This window comes from Pipistrellus hanaki (assembly GCF_964339955.1).
Source record: "Pipistrellus hanaki genome assembly, chromosome: 6".
In the NCBI taxonomy this organism is placed as follows: domain Eukaryota; kingdom Metazoa; phylum Chordata; class Mammalia; order Chiroptera; family Vespertilionidae; genus Pipistrellus; species Pipistrellus hanaki.
The window spans coordinates 63,556,472-63,570,784 of record NC_140508.1 but is presented as its reverse complement, the minus strand read 5'-3'; the positions used below and the strand labels follow the sequence as shown (position 1 = coordinate 63,570,784).

The window sequence follows — 14,313 nt, the reverse complement described above, 5'->3', positions numbered from 1 at the left end:
GCCCACCCCGATACCTTAGCCCATTTCCTCACACAGGCCAAACGCCCCGCAAGCTCAATGCCCACCCTCTACGGCCCTGGCCCTCACACGCTCACTCTCACAGACACTGTCACGTCCAGATGCCCACAGTCCCTGCCTGCTCTTAGCCTGCCCCCTACTGCAATCTTGTCCCATGGTGTGCAACAAAGGTCCAGAGGGTGATGTGAAGGGTAACCAGGGGAGGCTCTGTGGGGAGAAGCCCACAGCATGGCAGGGGCCCTGTGCGTGATGTGTTTCCTCTGCCCTGGGACTGTTCATAGAAATTCAGGCCACGTGCCCCATGGCCGGCAGGACACACACCCTCTTGCCCTGTCCCACCAACAGGCATGGTGTCGCTGCAAAGAATAGAACCTTATTTTCAAGTTGTGGCTCTGCATCTGCGGGCTGGACATGGAGACCCCTGGCCACTCCCTCCCTGCCTAGCAGGTTCCAGGTCTGTCCATCCTGGTCCTGAAAGCCTGGGTTCAGGAGTAGTGACCATACTGCTCATGGAGTCAGTACCTTGCTCAGACTCCAAATAATTATGAGCTAATTACCATCAGTTACCACCCAGGATCTCAGATGTCTCCAAGGAACTGACTAGCTCCTTATAGATCAATCTGACATGTCCCCTTGTCCACATGGACTCAGGGCACTGAGCCCACCTAGCCAGATATCTGACACTCCAGGCTCCCATTGTCCTGCATGGTGAGACCCCTCTCCACATGGTGCCCCATGTGGTCTGAGGCTTCTGCAGCTCCCCTAAAGGTCACAAGAGACTCAGTGACCACCAACAAATGCCACTGGCTGGCCTCCGGCCAGAACAGCCATGAAGGATGTCCCCAACCTCACAGACCTCTTGGTTGGCATCCCAGCTGCCCACAGGTGCTCTCCCAGGCACACCTGCAGGCAACACCTGGTTGCGACCCCCCTCCCCTGAGAATGCCTTACCTCAGACACATTGACGCGGCCCTCCAGGAAGGCGCAGTCGGCAGCATTGTGTGTGCACACGTGGCGGTATTTGCACCAGTGGCAGGGGAAGGAGCCATTGACACACGACAGGCAGCTGCAAGGAGGGAGTGGGACAATGAGGCCAGGCATCACCTGCCTCCACCAGTTGCCATACAGGGCCACACCACAGCATCTCCCTGCTGTTCCTCCTGTGGTTGATCATGGGGCCACCCCAGGGCCTTTGCACTGGGTGATCCTCCACCTGCTCAGAGAGACCTTCCCTGTCAGCTGGTCTTACCCACTGAACTGTCTGGTGCTCCCTCCCTCCTTCACTGCTCTTCCCTCAGACCCTCAATAACCTGACAGTCCACCCGAGAACCAGCCTACAGAGCCTTCCTGATGACAGACACATTTAAAGTCTGCACCATCCACACTAGGACATACATGACCATTACCACTGGAAATGTGTTAGTGACACTAAGTAAGTACATTTTCAATTCTGTGTTGTCTTAACTTAGATTTAAATTTTGGTGGATAGAGCTATGGAAGATATCCACCACCCTGAAGGCTCCGCCTGGCAAGAGCTTGTCCCATTCATTCTGAAACGTCCCCAGAGCCTGGACAGGGCCCTTTCAGTGCTCCACCCCCACAGTGTATGACCTGTACCTCGTCTCTTCCGCCTCCGTGGCCCCCTTCACTACCACCCCGAGGCAAACGCCACTGGCTCTCTGAGAACCTACCAACCTGCAGCCGCTGGGCTTCTCCTGAGACCCTCTATCCCCTCCAGTTCTGGAGAGCAGCCCCCTGCCCAAGGATCCCGGCCGCCCAGAACAGAGAGGTCATACCCTGGTACTAACAACATCCAAGCCACATCAACAAAGGCAGGCACAGCTGAGGCTGAACCCAACCGTCCCCACACCCATGTTGGCCCTCCCAAGGCCAGGCATCCTCCAGGCCATGGATGGGGCCAAGAGCACCCCTCTAGGTCCAGTGTACCGGCCCATGGCAAGACAAACAGTAGGTCCTCAGCTGCTTCCATTCTTCCTGCTACTCACAGCTAAGATAGGCAGCAGATAACACCAAGCCAGCACCAGCTTTTATTCTGGTTCTCTGTGCCTCAGCCTCTCCATCCCCCATCCTCCAACCCACATCTGGGGCAACATGAGGTAGAGAGGACCTGGACTGCTACCTGTCCCAGAACAGCAGGTACTGAAGAGCCTGTCCCATGGCACACCATTGCCCATCTTGACGGCCTAGCTGCCTCCTCCCCCCGCTCCGGAGCTCCCTGCCTGCTTTGGTGCCCACAGGCCATTCCTCATACCAAGGCTAAGACTCTCCAAGTGTGAACCAGTGCAGGTCACCACCCGCCCGCTCTGACTGCTGCCCCTGCCTCAGGTCCATCTGGCCCCTCTGCCCAGGGGGTGCTCTCACAGCAGAACTCGCCTCCCATCCTGACCACTGCACCACGTCCTGCCCGTGCACAAGGCTCAAAACACTCACGACTGGTGGACACTGCAGTTGTAGAAGACGAAGTCCACAGATGCAAACTTCTTGCCCGTCTCCTTAGACTTCAGGTAGAGCTTCACCACCCGCTGGTCTCCTGTAGGGCAGCACATGCTCAGATCACCAGGACCACCCATGCAGGCAACCCCCGCACAGGAAATCTCACCACAGACCATCCCAACCACCAAGCACACAGCCCCTGGCTGCACCTCAGCCCCTCAGCCTGATGGACACCTGAGCTTACCAGGTGGGTCCCTGAATCTGCACCTGTCTTTTGTCTATATACTGCTCCTTTTGGCACCTTTACCTTGCCATCCTCCTTGGTCACCATGCAACACCCTTTCTCTCTCCTCAACAACAGTCCACCTCCCCAGCAGGAGACCCCTTCGAACGCTGCCCAGACCCAGCTGCGACGCACTTACCCTGGCCCTGAGTGATGGGCGCCACCTCCCCCGAGGACGGCGAGTGGCAGTGGATACGGCCGTCCTCCAGAATGCTCTCAGACTCAGTGAAGTCCTCGAAGGAGCAGTTGACACCGGCGGAGAGGTCAGGCACATTCCAGGCCTGCAGCACCAGCTAGGCCACCCAGGGCAGGAGGTGTGGGTGAATGGAGTCCTGTCACCTCTCCCCCCCCCCTCCCCCCCCCCCATCCCTCGGCCCAAGCCGGGTGGCCACACTCACCGGGACCTGGGACATGGTGACGGAGACATTGCGAGGCTGCACAGTCAGCTGCACGCACTGCAGCAGGTCTGAGGCAAAGCGCTGAGGCTCATCCGCCCGCTCACAGGCATCCCGACGGGAGCAGCTACAGGCAGAGGCTGGGCTTAGCCCAAGGAGCAACCCAGCACATAGCCCATGCTCAGCAGAGCCGACGCCTGTACTTGGGGAAGCCCACCAGCTTCACGGCACCCTGTCTTGACTGGGATGTGGCTGGACTGGCCGTCACTCAGCTGGTCACAGGAAACTGCTAAACCCATGAAGACCCAGAGGAGCTCGGAGGTGAGCTGTGACCACCTGAGCTGCACAGCAAGGCCATCTGGGGCCCTCCCAGGGTCCTCCTGCCCACCCTACTCCATCCAGACTCACATGCTATGCAGGACACACCAGCCGCAGTGGGGATCCCGGGAGCCCAGGCACAGCTCACATGATGTGTACTGCACACAGCTCTCCACAGGCACTCGTGTCACCTGGCAGGAGGGGACTCTGTGTCAGGCTCCATCAGATCCATCCCAGGGACCACTTACCAGCTTCACCTCCTCAGAACTACCATGTGCCCCTCTGACCCCATAATCCAGGACACCCCCATCTTGGGAGTTCCTCCAGCTAGATCTATTCTGGGGGACACAGCCTTGGCTGAGTTAGCCCTCTCTCCTGGGAGCCAAGGATGGTGATGGCCAGGGAGTGAGCAAGTGGTACAGGTGAGTCATCCAGAGAACCGACTGCTCCAGCCAGAGTTACTCTCCCATCTGCCTGGACTCCAAGGCTCCAGGGGATCCATGGCTTGTTGACCCACATCTTAAGCACAGAGGAAGTTGCCCCCCACCTGCCCCACTTGGGGGCCATGCACAGCCCCCAAGATACCCCACCCACATGCATCTATCAGTGTAGCACCCACCTGCTTTTCTGTCATGGCGTAGAGGTACTGGCGGTCAGGGCTGAGGACCAGGTCACGAAGGATGGGGCTACCTTCTTGGGCCACCACATTCTCGTAGGCCAGGGCTGGCCGGCTGCCAGGGTTGGCCAGGTCCACCAGGATCTGTGGCATTGAAGGCCTGAGAGAAGCTGTGCCGATGTCTTTGTGCCCCAGTCCTACACCCACATAAAGTGGGGGTCCCAAGTCCCTCCCCTAGCCATCCCCCAAAGCCCTACAAGAACAAGGCTGAGGCCCCACCTCAACCCAAGCGGCATGCGCAGGACATTTTAAATACCGGTAAGCTGTCCTAGCCTAGACCCTTCTTCAGTCAACAGAGGCCACAGCCCAGGGTGGAGGTCTTTGGGGATTGGAGAGAACCACAGCCCCCACCCCTCACTTAGCACGGAGCCGCACATCCATATCCAATGCAAAGGTGGCAGGTAACCCCTGAAAACACACCACCTTCCCTGGGACAGACTGGACCTCCCGGAGGAGAGGCTATTTGGGAAGGAGGAAAAGAGGGGCCTGCAGGGAGCATGGGAGGTCCCGTACAGCTGAGAAGGCTAAGAAGTGAGACCCCTGAAGCCTCCAGGGTGAGGAGACTGCTTGAGTGTGAGGGGCTGTGCCCCAGGGCATCCTGGCGTTGGGGCTCACCCTCAGAGGAAGCTGTATTTCAGATACCAAACAAACCAGGCATTAATTAGCCAACTCTTCTCTGCAGCTTGCAATGCTACAAGTATTTTTAGTTGCTTTTACCAAACAAATGTATTTAATTAACAGAGAGACCCCGGGGGCCTTCCAGAGCTGGGACTCATGGGGCAGCGTCAGCCCAGCTCAGCTGGTCTGGGCAGGCTCCCAGGGCACAGGGCTTCTGGCTCTGCGCAGGCCCCTCCCAGCTTTGGCTGAACCAGGGCCCACCTCTCCACCTCCACCTCAGGGGCAGGGCTGGGGCCGGGGCTCAGTCCCTGTTTGCACCCCCACATTGATGGAACAGGATGGGCCTGACTGACTGGGGTGGGCTTCGGGGCAGGGAAAAGCTTCGACAGGGGCTGGGCAAGGGTAGCAGCCAGGGTGTGGCGCTGTGTCTCCGGGCCAGAGGCTGCTGGCTGTGAGAGACTGGGAAGGCCGCATTCCTAAGAGCCCAGAGCCACCCCCCTCTTCTGCTCAGCTGCACATCCTCTCAGCAGCCTCCCAGCCAAGCAGGCAGGCTTAAGTCAAACCAGACCAGGAAGAGCAGGGCCCAGTGCTGGGCAGGGGGTGATGAACCTGGGGTGGGTCTGTAACTGCCCAAAAGGCTCCAGCCCAGCTCCTACCAAGTGAGGGGACCTTCATCCTCAGAGCCCCTATTTGTGGACACTAGACAGGACCCTAACCTACATCCAGCCTACTCCCACAAGCCTCCTGCCCTGTTTGGGTGGGTGGCCTGCAGGCAGACACTACTCACTGCTCTTTGAGCTGCCTGGGCCCAGAAGAGACATCAGAGGGCCCAAGAAGCCGAGTCCTGTCTCTGGACACACACTGGTTGGACCCAAGCCCTGGCTCAGATACCACCCTATGTGTGACCCTGGTAGGGTGGTGAATCTCTCTCAGCCTCAGTTTCCCTCCCTGTCAAAGGGGAATGACAACCAGCCTTCCCCATACCAAAGGTTTTCTGAGGATTAAGTGAGGGACAAGCCAGTGTGCCAAACGGGGCCAAAAGGTAGGCCCCATGACAATCACCAAACCTTAGAAGCCAGTCACACAGGCTTGACAGAGCCAGCCTGGACAGCAGCCAGGGAGCAAGACAGGAGGGCAAGACAGGGCCCCAGTGGAGACCCTGAGCTGTCCGAGTGACTAGAATCAGGACTCTGGATTTCTCCCCAAGGCCTGGCACTCCCCTGCCCCCATCCCTGAAGATGCCTCTAGCAGCACTCTGAAGTCCAAGCCCAACCCCATCGCTCAGTGCCAAGCTTTCGGCCTCTCCGTCCAATACCCCAGTCAAGTCTCTCACTGGGAAACACCTGCCCCCTGGTCATTGGCAGGGGATACCCTTGAACCCCACCTTCCCTCTCAGGGGTGAGGGTGTGGGCTGAGGCATGGCTGTCACATCCAGGGGGGCATATGAGCTCTGAGTCATGGTAGGGAGCGAGCTGGGCCTCCTCCCAGGGGTCCTGGAGAAGGTGGGAGAGGGGAGGCAGGCCAGGCATGGGTTCTGGAATGCCCCCGCCCCTGGCCGGCAGCATGCCGACTCTGACAGGTGGCACCAACAGCTGCGACGGAGCAAACACATCATCTGTCTGTCCACCTGCCCGACACAGCGTCTGCCCCAAAAGTGGGAGGATAGGTGCAGTGTGCCACCAGGAGTGCATTCCAGGGAGAACGCGCATGCAGGGCAGGCAAGGGCCAGACCTCTGGCAGGACATCGGGGAACATGCCACCAGCAGTGCACATGCCAACACCACACCCACACCCACAGCTGTCCACTCTAGGGCCACCTACTTGGAGGTGGCCCACCCTGGGACAGCTGGGCCTGCGAGAGCACACAGGAGACTTCCGGAGTCCCCTGGCATTTCCCCCCTACCTCCAGCTGTCACCTCTGTGCTTGGCAAACCTTTCCCGAGAGACCACCAGACCTTCCAGGACTGGCTGCGACCGCCCTCCCTTCTGTCTCCCACCACGAAAAACTCAGAGCCCAAATCCAGCTCTGCCATAGAGGTCCCTCTGCCTTGGTGCCCTTCCCCGCCCTTGCTGAGAAAGGAGCCCTCCGTCTACCCAGATGGCTTTAGCAGCGCTGTCCAGCTTCCCTGAGCACATCCCAGGCTACACCTGGCTTAGTTACCCACCTACCCACCCACAGCTCTGTCCCAGAGGGGCATAGCTCCAGCCTCTGCCTGAGCTTCCCAGCCTGTCCACTTCCCCCTCAGTCTTCCCTGTCCCTCTGAACTGGGGAGTCGCCTGGATTCTGAACTGAGGCAAAGGGCTATCGGCACCCCCAGACACCTCTCGTAGCCAGAGCCAGGCAAGGCACTGATCATGGGCTGAGCACCTAATACCAACACCATTGGGACATCGTCTGCCCGCCCCTCAGATGGGCCAGGGAACAGGTTCACCCTTTCACTCTCAGGTCCCTGCAGACGGAGCCCTGTCCAGGGCCAAGGGGAGGCAGCCAGGGGCAGGCGGGTGGCCCCTGGCCCTGGAGGCCCCAGACCCAGGCTGGCCCAGTTGGCTTCCCCTGCACTTATCACTGCATGGCCCTGGCCAACTGCTGCAGGCAGGCAGCTGACAGCCCGACCAGGTCAGCTGTCTGTCCAGCCTGAAACCAACAAAGGACCCATTCTCCAGGCTGAGGGCAGGCGGGGGCACTGGGTGGATTTCTGGGCTGCTCAGGCTGCTTGCCAAGATCGGCACGCGCCCTAGCTGCCCGGAGGCAGGGGACTGCCCAGCTTAGCCCAAAAGGAAGGAAGAGAGTTCTCTGCTATGCCCACCCCCAGATGCAGCCCTTATGTCTGTGCAGTGAGGGTGCACTGACTCAGCTGATTCCTGGTCTCCAGATGGGGGTTGGGGGTAGAAGAACAGGACCATGGGTGGGAGGAATCAGAGGACAGGGGCAGCAGCCAGCACACAGGGCTGGGACCTCACAGGCATCCTCCTCCTCCTGAGATGCAGCTGCCAAGCCTGTTCCCAGCCCCCTGGGAGGCAGGGTGGCCGGAGGAGGGGCTGTGCAAGGAGGGGGAGCCTCTGCCACCCTCTCCTGGACGATTCCCCAAGAAGCAGAGCTTGTCTTCCCTCTCCTTCCCGATCAGGGCCAAATGGCTACGGTCCTGACAGACACAAGCTCTTGGACCATTCTTCCCCCTCATGGGCTGTCATGGGATTCCCTCCTCCTCTGGTTGGGGTAAGGTTCCAGGCTCCTTCCTGGGAACATTCTCAGAAAGACTAGGAAGAATTTGATACTGGAAAAGCAACTAGCAATTTCCTCTTGGCAGTAACTGAATAATTAAAACATGATTTGAAAGAGACCCGATGGCTGTAAATGGGCCAGACACACCTGGCAGGAGTGTATGTGGGAGAGAATCCCAGGAATCTTATCTTTCCCACCTCCCAATTCACAGACGGAGAAGAACAGGGACCAATCAACACAAGCATTGGTCCTCCATGACCCTCAGTCTCACCTGCCAACAGACAACCACCTCTAACAGGGTTAAGTGAAAAGGTTAAGGTTCCAAAAGTTGGGGAGGCCAGGTGGCTGGAAGCTGCCTGGAGACTGTGCTCCTAACACTCAACCCTGCCATAGGGCGGAGGTGCAAAGCTCTTCCAGAGAATCTGCAGCTGCTGTGGAGCTGCACAAAGCTAGGCCAGGAGGCAGTGCAGATAACATGGCCTTCTATCACACGGCCTTCTATCTGGGACTGTCCTCAGCTGGGATGTGGCCAGGGTGCCCACCTGCAGCCTGAAATTTAACACCTGGTGCAACCAAGGTTGCTGTGGCAGGCAGCAGTGACTGGCCCAAGGTCATCTCAAACTCCAAAGGCATTTGTTGCCCACCCTCCCATTTATGAGGCCAGAGCTCCACAGAGCTGGGGCCCTTACAGATCCATATTACCCACCCTACCCCACCTGCTGGGTCCCCAGCACAAGCAAGTAGACACAAGCCCTTTCCACTTTCTTGTAGCCACCCCAATCCTCTGGTTCCCTGCCTCCACCTAGGCCAGCACTCCAACGTCTCAGAATCCTGTGGGATATCTTCCTGCCCCCTCGACGCTGATCACTGCAGGATCACCAGAGAATTGGCTACCACATATAGAATAAGAGTTGCCTGAGGCATCACCTGACACCTCTTTTTCCTCAGGCCCCTCAGTTCCCAGCATGCACTAAGGCACCCTGAGTTTTGGCCATGCTGTTATCTCCCTCCAAACACCCCTCCCAGCAGGCTCCCAACCCCCTGGACTATTCCAGCCTCTGTACCCATCTCCCTGTGCTGCCAGGGCTCCCACACTCTGACCCCCAAGAGGACATGTCCTGGAGGGCAGGGCCCAGTCTACCATGGGTGGGAGGGTGGGGGGAGACTGCACATTGTGGGCAGCAACCTTGGGCCATCATGACGCTGCCCCCAGGCAGGCCTTGGATATGCTAAGGAATGAGCACAGGGAGGCCAATGCTAGCCAGCATCTGCAAGAGTCATACTTCTCAAAGGTACCTAGGTGCCCCTGCCAGGACTGAGGCCTGATTAGCCAAACCCCACCAAGAGGAGGGCCCGGAGTGCTGGGCCATATAGCACCCTCCATGCACATCTGTGGGCAACTCCACTGGCCACCACCTGATGGTAAGCAGAAGCAATGCTTGTGTGGCATGGGCTCTGGGACAAGGAGTTGGGACGGCATCAGACAGTAGGATGAACGAGAGGTCCCTGTGCCCTTCTGGCTCAGCACACCGTGGCCAGCTGCACCAGGGGAGCCACAAAGAGATGGTCACACGCACACATCCACAGAGCACACAGATATCTAGACACAGGGCACAATGAGATGCCACCCAAAGATTCTAGTGACTACTGTCCTTGGTGGACAGAGGCAGTACACCTGTGGGGCCCACAGGCACAACAGCTAAGACAAGGAAGCTGGCAGCCAGGGCCGATCCACTCCCTGCCAATAATCCCCAGGGGAATGACCACCACCAGGACCAGTAACCTGGCATGAGCATGAGTGCATGCTGACCAACCACCCTCACAGGCTCTGCCACACATCCCCACCTAGTCTTGGAAAACACCTGGAGGTTCAGGATGTAAAAACCACAGCAGATCTGGCAGCCCAACTCCCAGGGAGAAGCCTAACAGAAACACGGCTCTGTGGTCACGGAAGCCTAGCACAGAAACTTGTGAAACAGCACTCTGTCACAGACCCACGAGGAACACACCACCACGCCCTCACAGTAGAACATCATGTACACATGTGCGGAGCACATGCCACCACCACAACACAGAGCCACTCTGGCTATCCACACAGCAAGGTCGAGTCTCACAAACAGCGCTGGGGCCTGGTCCTGCCCAACATCTCTCTTGGGGCCAGTATCCCTGTTCACCCCTGCTCCCAACCTCACAAAGCTCCCCAAACTGCCTCCTGCACAGACCTGGGCTTTGGGGAACAGTGGTCCCTGATGGATGCACCAAACAGGTTCTCAGCCCAGGGCAGGGAGGACCTGCACAAAGGTTCTGAGAAGAGATCCATACTGGCCACCCCAGCAGCAGGAACTTGCTACTCATCACTCCACATAGTCTTGAATGCGCCACTTGACTTTCAGGATTTCTGACTCTCTGAATTTCAGAATCCTGTCGGAGGGGTGGGTCCAGGGGAATGGAAAAAGGAATTTACAGGGAAGTTTTTAGAGATGTGAAAGCCTTGGGAGGGTAAGAGGTGTCCCTGTCCTAGCTCTCCAAGCCCAGTAAGAGCTGTCTTTGTCCCCAGCAGTCTAGACCCAGAGCAGCAACCACAGGCAAAGCAGTGATGCCCGAGGGCAAGGTGAGAACAGGCAGCTCCAGGTGTGAGGCTATGTGCATAGGAATGGCAGCCCAGCCAGTCTGGCCCAGGCTCGGGGGGATGAGTGTTGCAGCCACAGCCCTTGGTCTCTCCTTCATACAGGGATCACCACAGAGGAAAGAATATCAACATGCCCACGGGCCACCCAACAGCCAGGGGAGGCAGGGCCTGCCCAGTGTGGAGAGAAGGAAACAGAACCTGAGAGAAGGGGGCTTCACTCTGGACAGGAGCAGCCATAGCGCCACCTGGACAGCCGTCACTTGAGCCTCACTCCAAGGCCTACCCATAGTACCCTGGTGCCCACAATGCCATGGCCCATATCCCCCAGCTACAAACTGTGGCTCACAGCACCCTTGAGTTGATCTATGGCACTTTCTAAAAACGTGTATTAGTTGCCAAAACTTAACCATCAAGAGATCTCACACAAAATACAGATTTGGGAAGATAGGGCCCACAGCTACCAGAATGGGCAAGGCTGCACTGAGGGTAGAACTGAATTCCTCAGCCAAGTCTTGATAGGGCCTGTGCAGGGCTGGCCCCAGGGCACCCCTCACCAGGCCCACAGGACTTGGCAGAAAGGGAGAGTCAGAGAAGGCCACCAGGCTGGGGAGGGGGCAGGGTGCAGGTACTGAGGTGACTATGAAGAACTCAAACCAGGATCTACCTTGGGAACTCCTACAAGGCCAAGGAGGTCCCCAGAGGCCACAGGAGGGGTGAAGGTGGGAGGGGCTATATGCAGGGCTGGGGCTCTGGGGGCATGTCAGCCCAAGAGGGGAGGCTGCCTAAATGGGGGTAGCAGGTGGCAGGCAGGGCCTCTAGGGAAAAAGAGGGGAGTTAGGGGGCACCCCAGTAAGCCTTGACCAGCTGAAGTTTGCAGGTATCAAATTAATCAGCTACAATTTTATACAACATTTGGAAGAGTCTATCCTAGGTGCCAACCACATCCCTGGAGCTTTCCAGTCGCTTCTTAAAACCCAGGAAGGCCCTGACCAGGTGGCTCAGTTGGCTGGAGCATCATCCCATGTACCAAAAGGTTGCTAATTTAATTCCCAGCCAGGGTATATACCTAGGTTTTGGGTTCAATCCCCAGTTGGGGCATGCATGGAAGGCAACCAATCGATGTTTCTCTTCCCCTCTCCCTCCCTCTCTCTAAAATAAATAAAAACATATCCTTGGGTGAGGATTAAAATTTTAAAAAGAGCCCAAGAAGGACCAGGGCTGGGGAAGGCAGAGGTGTGTCCAGCATAGAATGTGCTACCCCTGGGTTAGCAGCGGGTGGGGACCCCAGGACCCAGCATGAGGTGAGAACAGAGGGCAGGAAGGCAGTGCCCACTGCACTCACACAGTAGGGCCAGGCCTGAGGTCCCACCTCCAGGGCAGGAAGGGCCCAGCCGTCACTAAGGCCTAGAGGAGAGGTGGCTGGGTAGCTGGGCAGCTGGGCAGGAAGGTGGCACAGCACTGAGCTGGGCTAAACAGAAGGCATCTGATGGCCCTTCCTGCCTCGGCCCTAGCCCTTGGACCATAGCCACCCCCATGGGCTGAGGCAGGAGAGGGAATTCTGCTGATGCTTGCTGGTCCCTAGCCCAGGAGGCATGTGCCAGGGAGCAGGCATCCTTTGCAGTGGGTCAAGGCTAGAGGCCCAGCATGGGAACACAGGGGAGGTCTCAGAGTGGGACTGGAACCCGAGGTGAGGAGCAAAGGGGGGCACCCTTTCCCCCTAGCCCCACCACCCTATGCTCCTGTCCTCCACCTGTAGATGTGCTCTGGGGCGGGATCTGAGCCAGTTTCTATGAGGCTGGGGCAGACAGAGGAAGGCTGGGCCACAGCAGCTGGAGCTCAGCCTGGTCCTCAGCTGATGCCATGGGCTGTGGAAAGAAAGAGCCCTGTAGGCTGGCGGCTCAGGGCAGGAGCAAGGAAGGGGAGAGGGGTGGAGAGAAGAGATGTCCCTGGGAGAGGGGCCACCTTAGGCTCACTCAGAGCAGGAAAGGGTCACTAAAGTAGGGCCCCCCATTTTCTGTCCTCCAAGGACCCATACAAAAGGTAGAGAGGCTGAAGTCACAGCTAGGACCCTGGAACCAATAATCCTGGATGCCCGCAACTTCCACCTACATGCCTCAGTTTCCTCATCTGTCAACCGGATGATAGGGTTGCTGTGAGGACTCTGAGACGCCAGCACACAGGCACTCACTGCATGTCCCAAGTGAGAGTGGGAGCACACCAGGCTCTTGGCCTGCCTGCACATGCTCTCCTCGTCTCAGGCTGCACTCAGGAAACCATGGCTCAGAGGAGCTGGGCTACCCAGCTCCAGGTCACACAGCTGGTGAGGGGGAGAGCAGAGAACACACCACGCTCAGCCATTTGTGCAGGACTGGGGTGTGAACAGCAATGCAACAGCCCACTGAGCCGCTCTCTCCTGGGGCAGGTATATTGGGATGGAAGGGGTGCAGGTAGTAAGTCTAGGGGTGAGGCAGGGGCACACTTCTGAGAGCCTCAAAATCAATGCAACAGGATCCCCAAACTTGCAGACTGTCACCAGTGGGCGGACAGCCTGGACATGACTGACCCCACATACAGAAAGGGCACTGTCCATTCATGGGCAGTGTGTGGTGCCCAGCTGATGAGTCCATGGGTGAAGAGCCAGTACCCCTGGGGCTCTGAAAAACAGGTATAGGGGAGTGGTGGTGGAGGTGGGGGGGGCAGAAAAGGAAGAAGGGTACTTCTGGCTGTGGCTTCCCAATGCCCAATTAAGCCCCTTCTCATTAATGGGCCCAAGTCCAACTCCACAGTCCACATGCTGGGTCTCAGTTTCTCCTCTGTGGGAGTGGCCAGAGACACAGGAGAACATGACTAAATGGACTCAAAAGCTCCCACCCAGATCCCACCCAGAAGAGGCCCTGGGGCACAGAGAGTGAGGAGTGTATGTATTGGGGGGGGGAGGGGGGGCAGAATAGGGTTGGACCAACCTGTTCTCCCAGACTTGCAGGGTGGTCTGTGGGCATAGACAGCACCTCAGCCAGCTGCCTGCCAGCCACCAGCCATCAAAAGACTGAGAGAAGCATTCCCAGCCCTGGGAGCCTGCCTTCCTGCTGGGTAACAGGCTCTGGGACACCATGTGGAATGTCTCCAAGGGACTCTCCCAGCATCCATGCACCCACCTCAGGGGGAGTCCAGTTAGTCCTGCTCTCCTGCCTCTTCCTGGCCCCTTCCTGGCACAACCTGTGCAACACACCCCACAGAGGCTCTGATGGCCCCCTCCCCTGCTCCCCTAGGCCTGTGTGCCCTCCCTGGGGCAGGAAGGAGTGAATGCTGAGTGGGGGCCTCACCCCTGGGAAGGCAAAGGGCCCCTCACTCAGGCTACAGGCAGTACCCTCAACACGAGGACATGGGGGCTTACACAGAAGGTGGCAGGGTCTGCACTGGCCCCCCTGTGTCCCCACTTGCTAGTTGGGCAGGCACTTAGCCTCACAGTCACTGTGAGCAGAAACCCTCAGCACCCCAGGGTGTCTTCAGTCAGCAGCCCAAAGCTGGGGTGGGGGTGTCCCTTCTCCGAGGTCACAGAGTCTGTGAGGAATGGAACATGATTCCCACCATGCAGACATGGGGAGACCTCTCCTCCATACCCCACATGGGAGCTGAGAGCACGGGCAAGCCCAGCCCCCAGCCATGTGCACAGCAGGGAGCTGTGTCAGCAGGAGGCCA

At 58.2% G+C, this 14,313-nt stretch overlaps 1 protein-coding gene across 1 annotated transcript in view; it reads right to left on the bottom strand.

Annotated features, from left to right (window-relative positions):
• The window catches only part of PLXNA1 (plexin A1), a 52,091-nt gene that overhangs the window by 27,779 nt on the left and 9,999 nt on the right, over positions 1–14,313 (bottom strand). Inside the window, exons 4-9 of the mRNA XM_084887355.1 lie at positions 4,088–4,228; positions 3,559–3,659; positions 3,154–3,277; positions 2,895–3,048; positions 2,470–2,569; positions 970–1,084 (exon numbers count right to left, since the gene is read on the bottom strand). Of these exons, the coding sequence (XP_084743481.1) occupies positions 970–1,084; positions 2,470–2,569; positions 2,895–3,048; positions 3,154–3,277; positions 3,559–3,659; positions 4,088–4,228 (735 nt within the window). The remainder of the gene's footprint in view (positions 1–969; positions 1,085–2,469; positions 2,570–2,894; positions 3,049–3,153; positions 3,278–3,558; positions 3,660–4,087; positions 4,229–14,313) is intronic.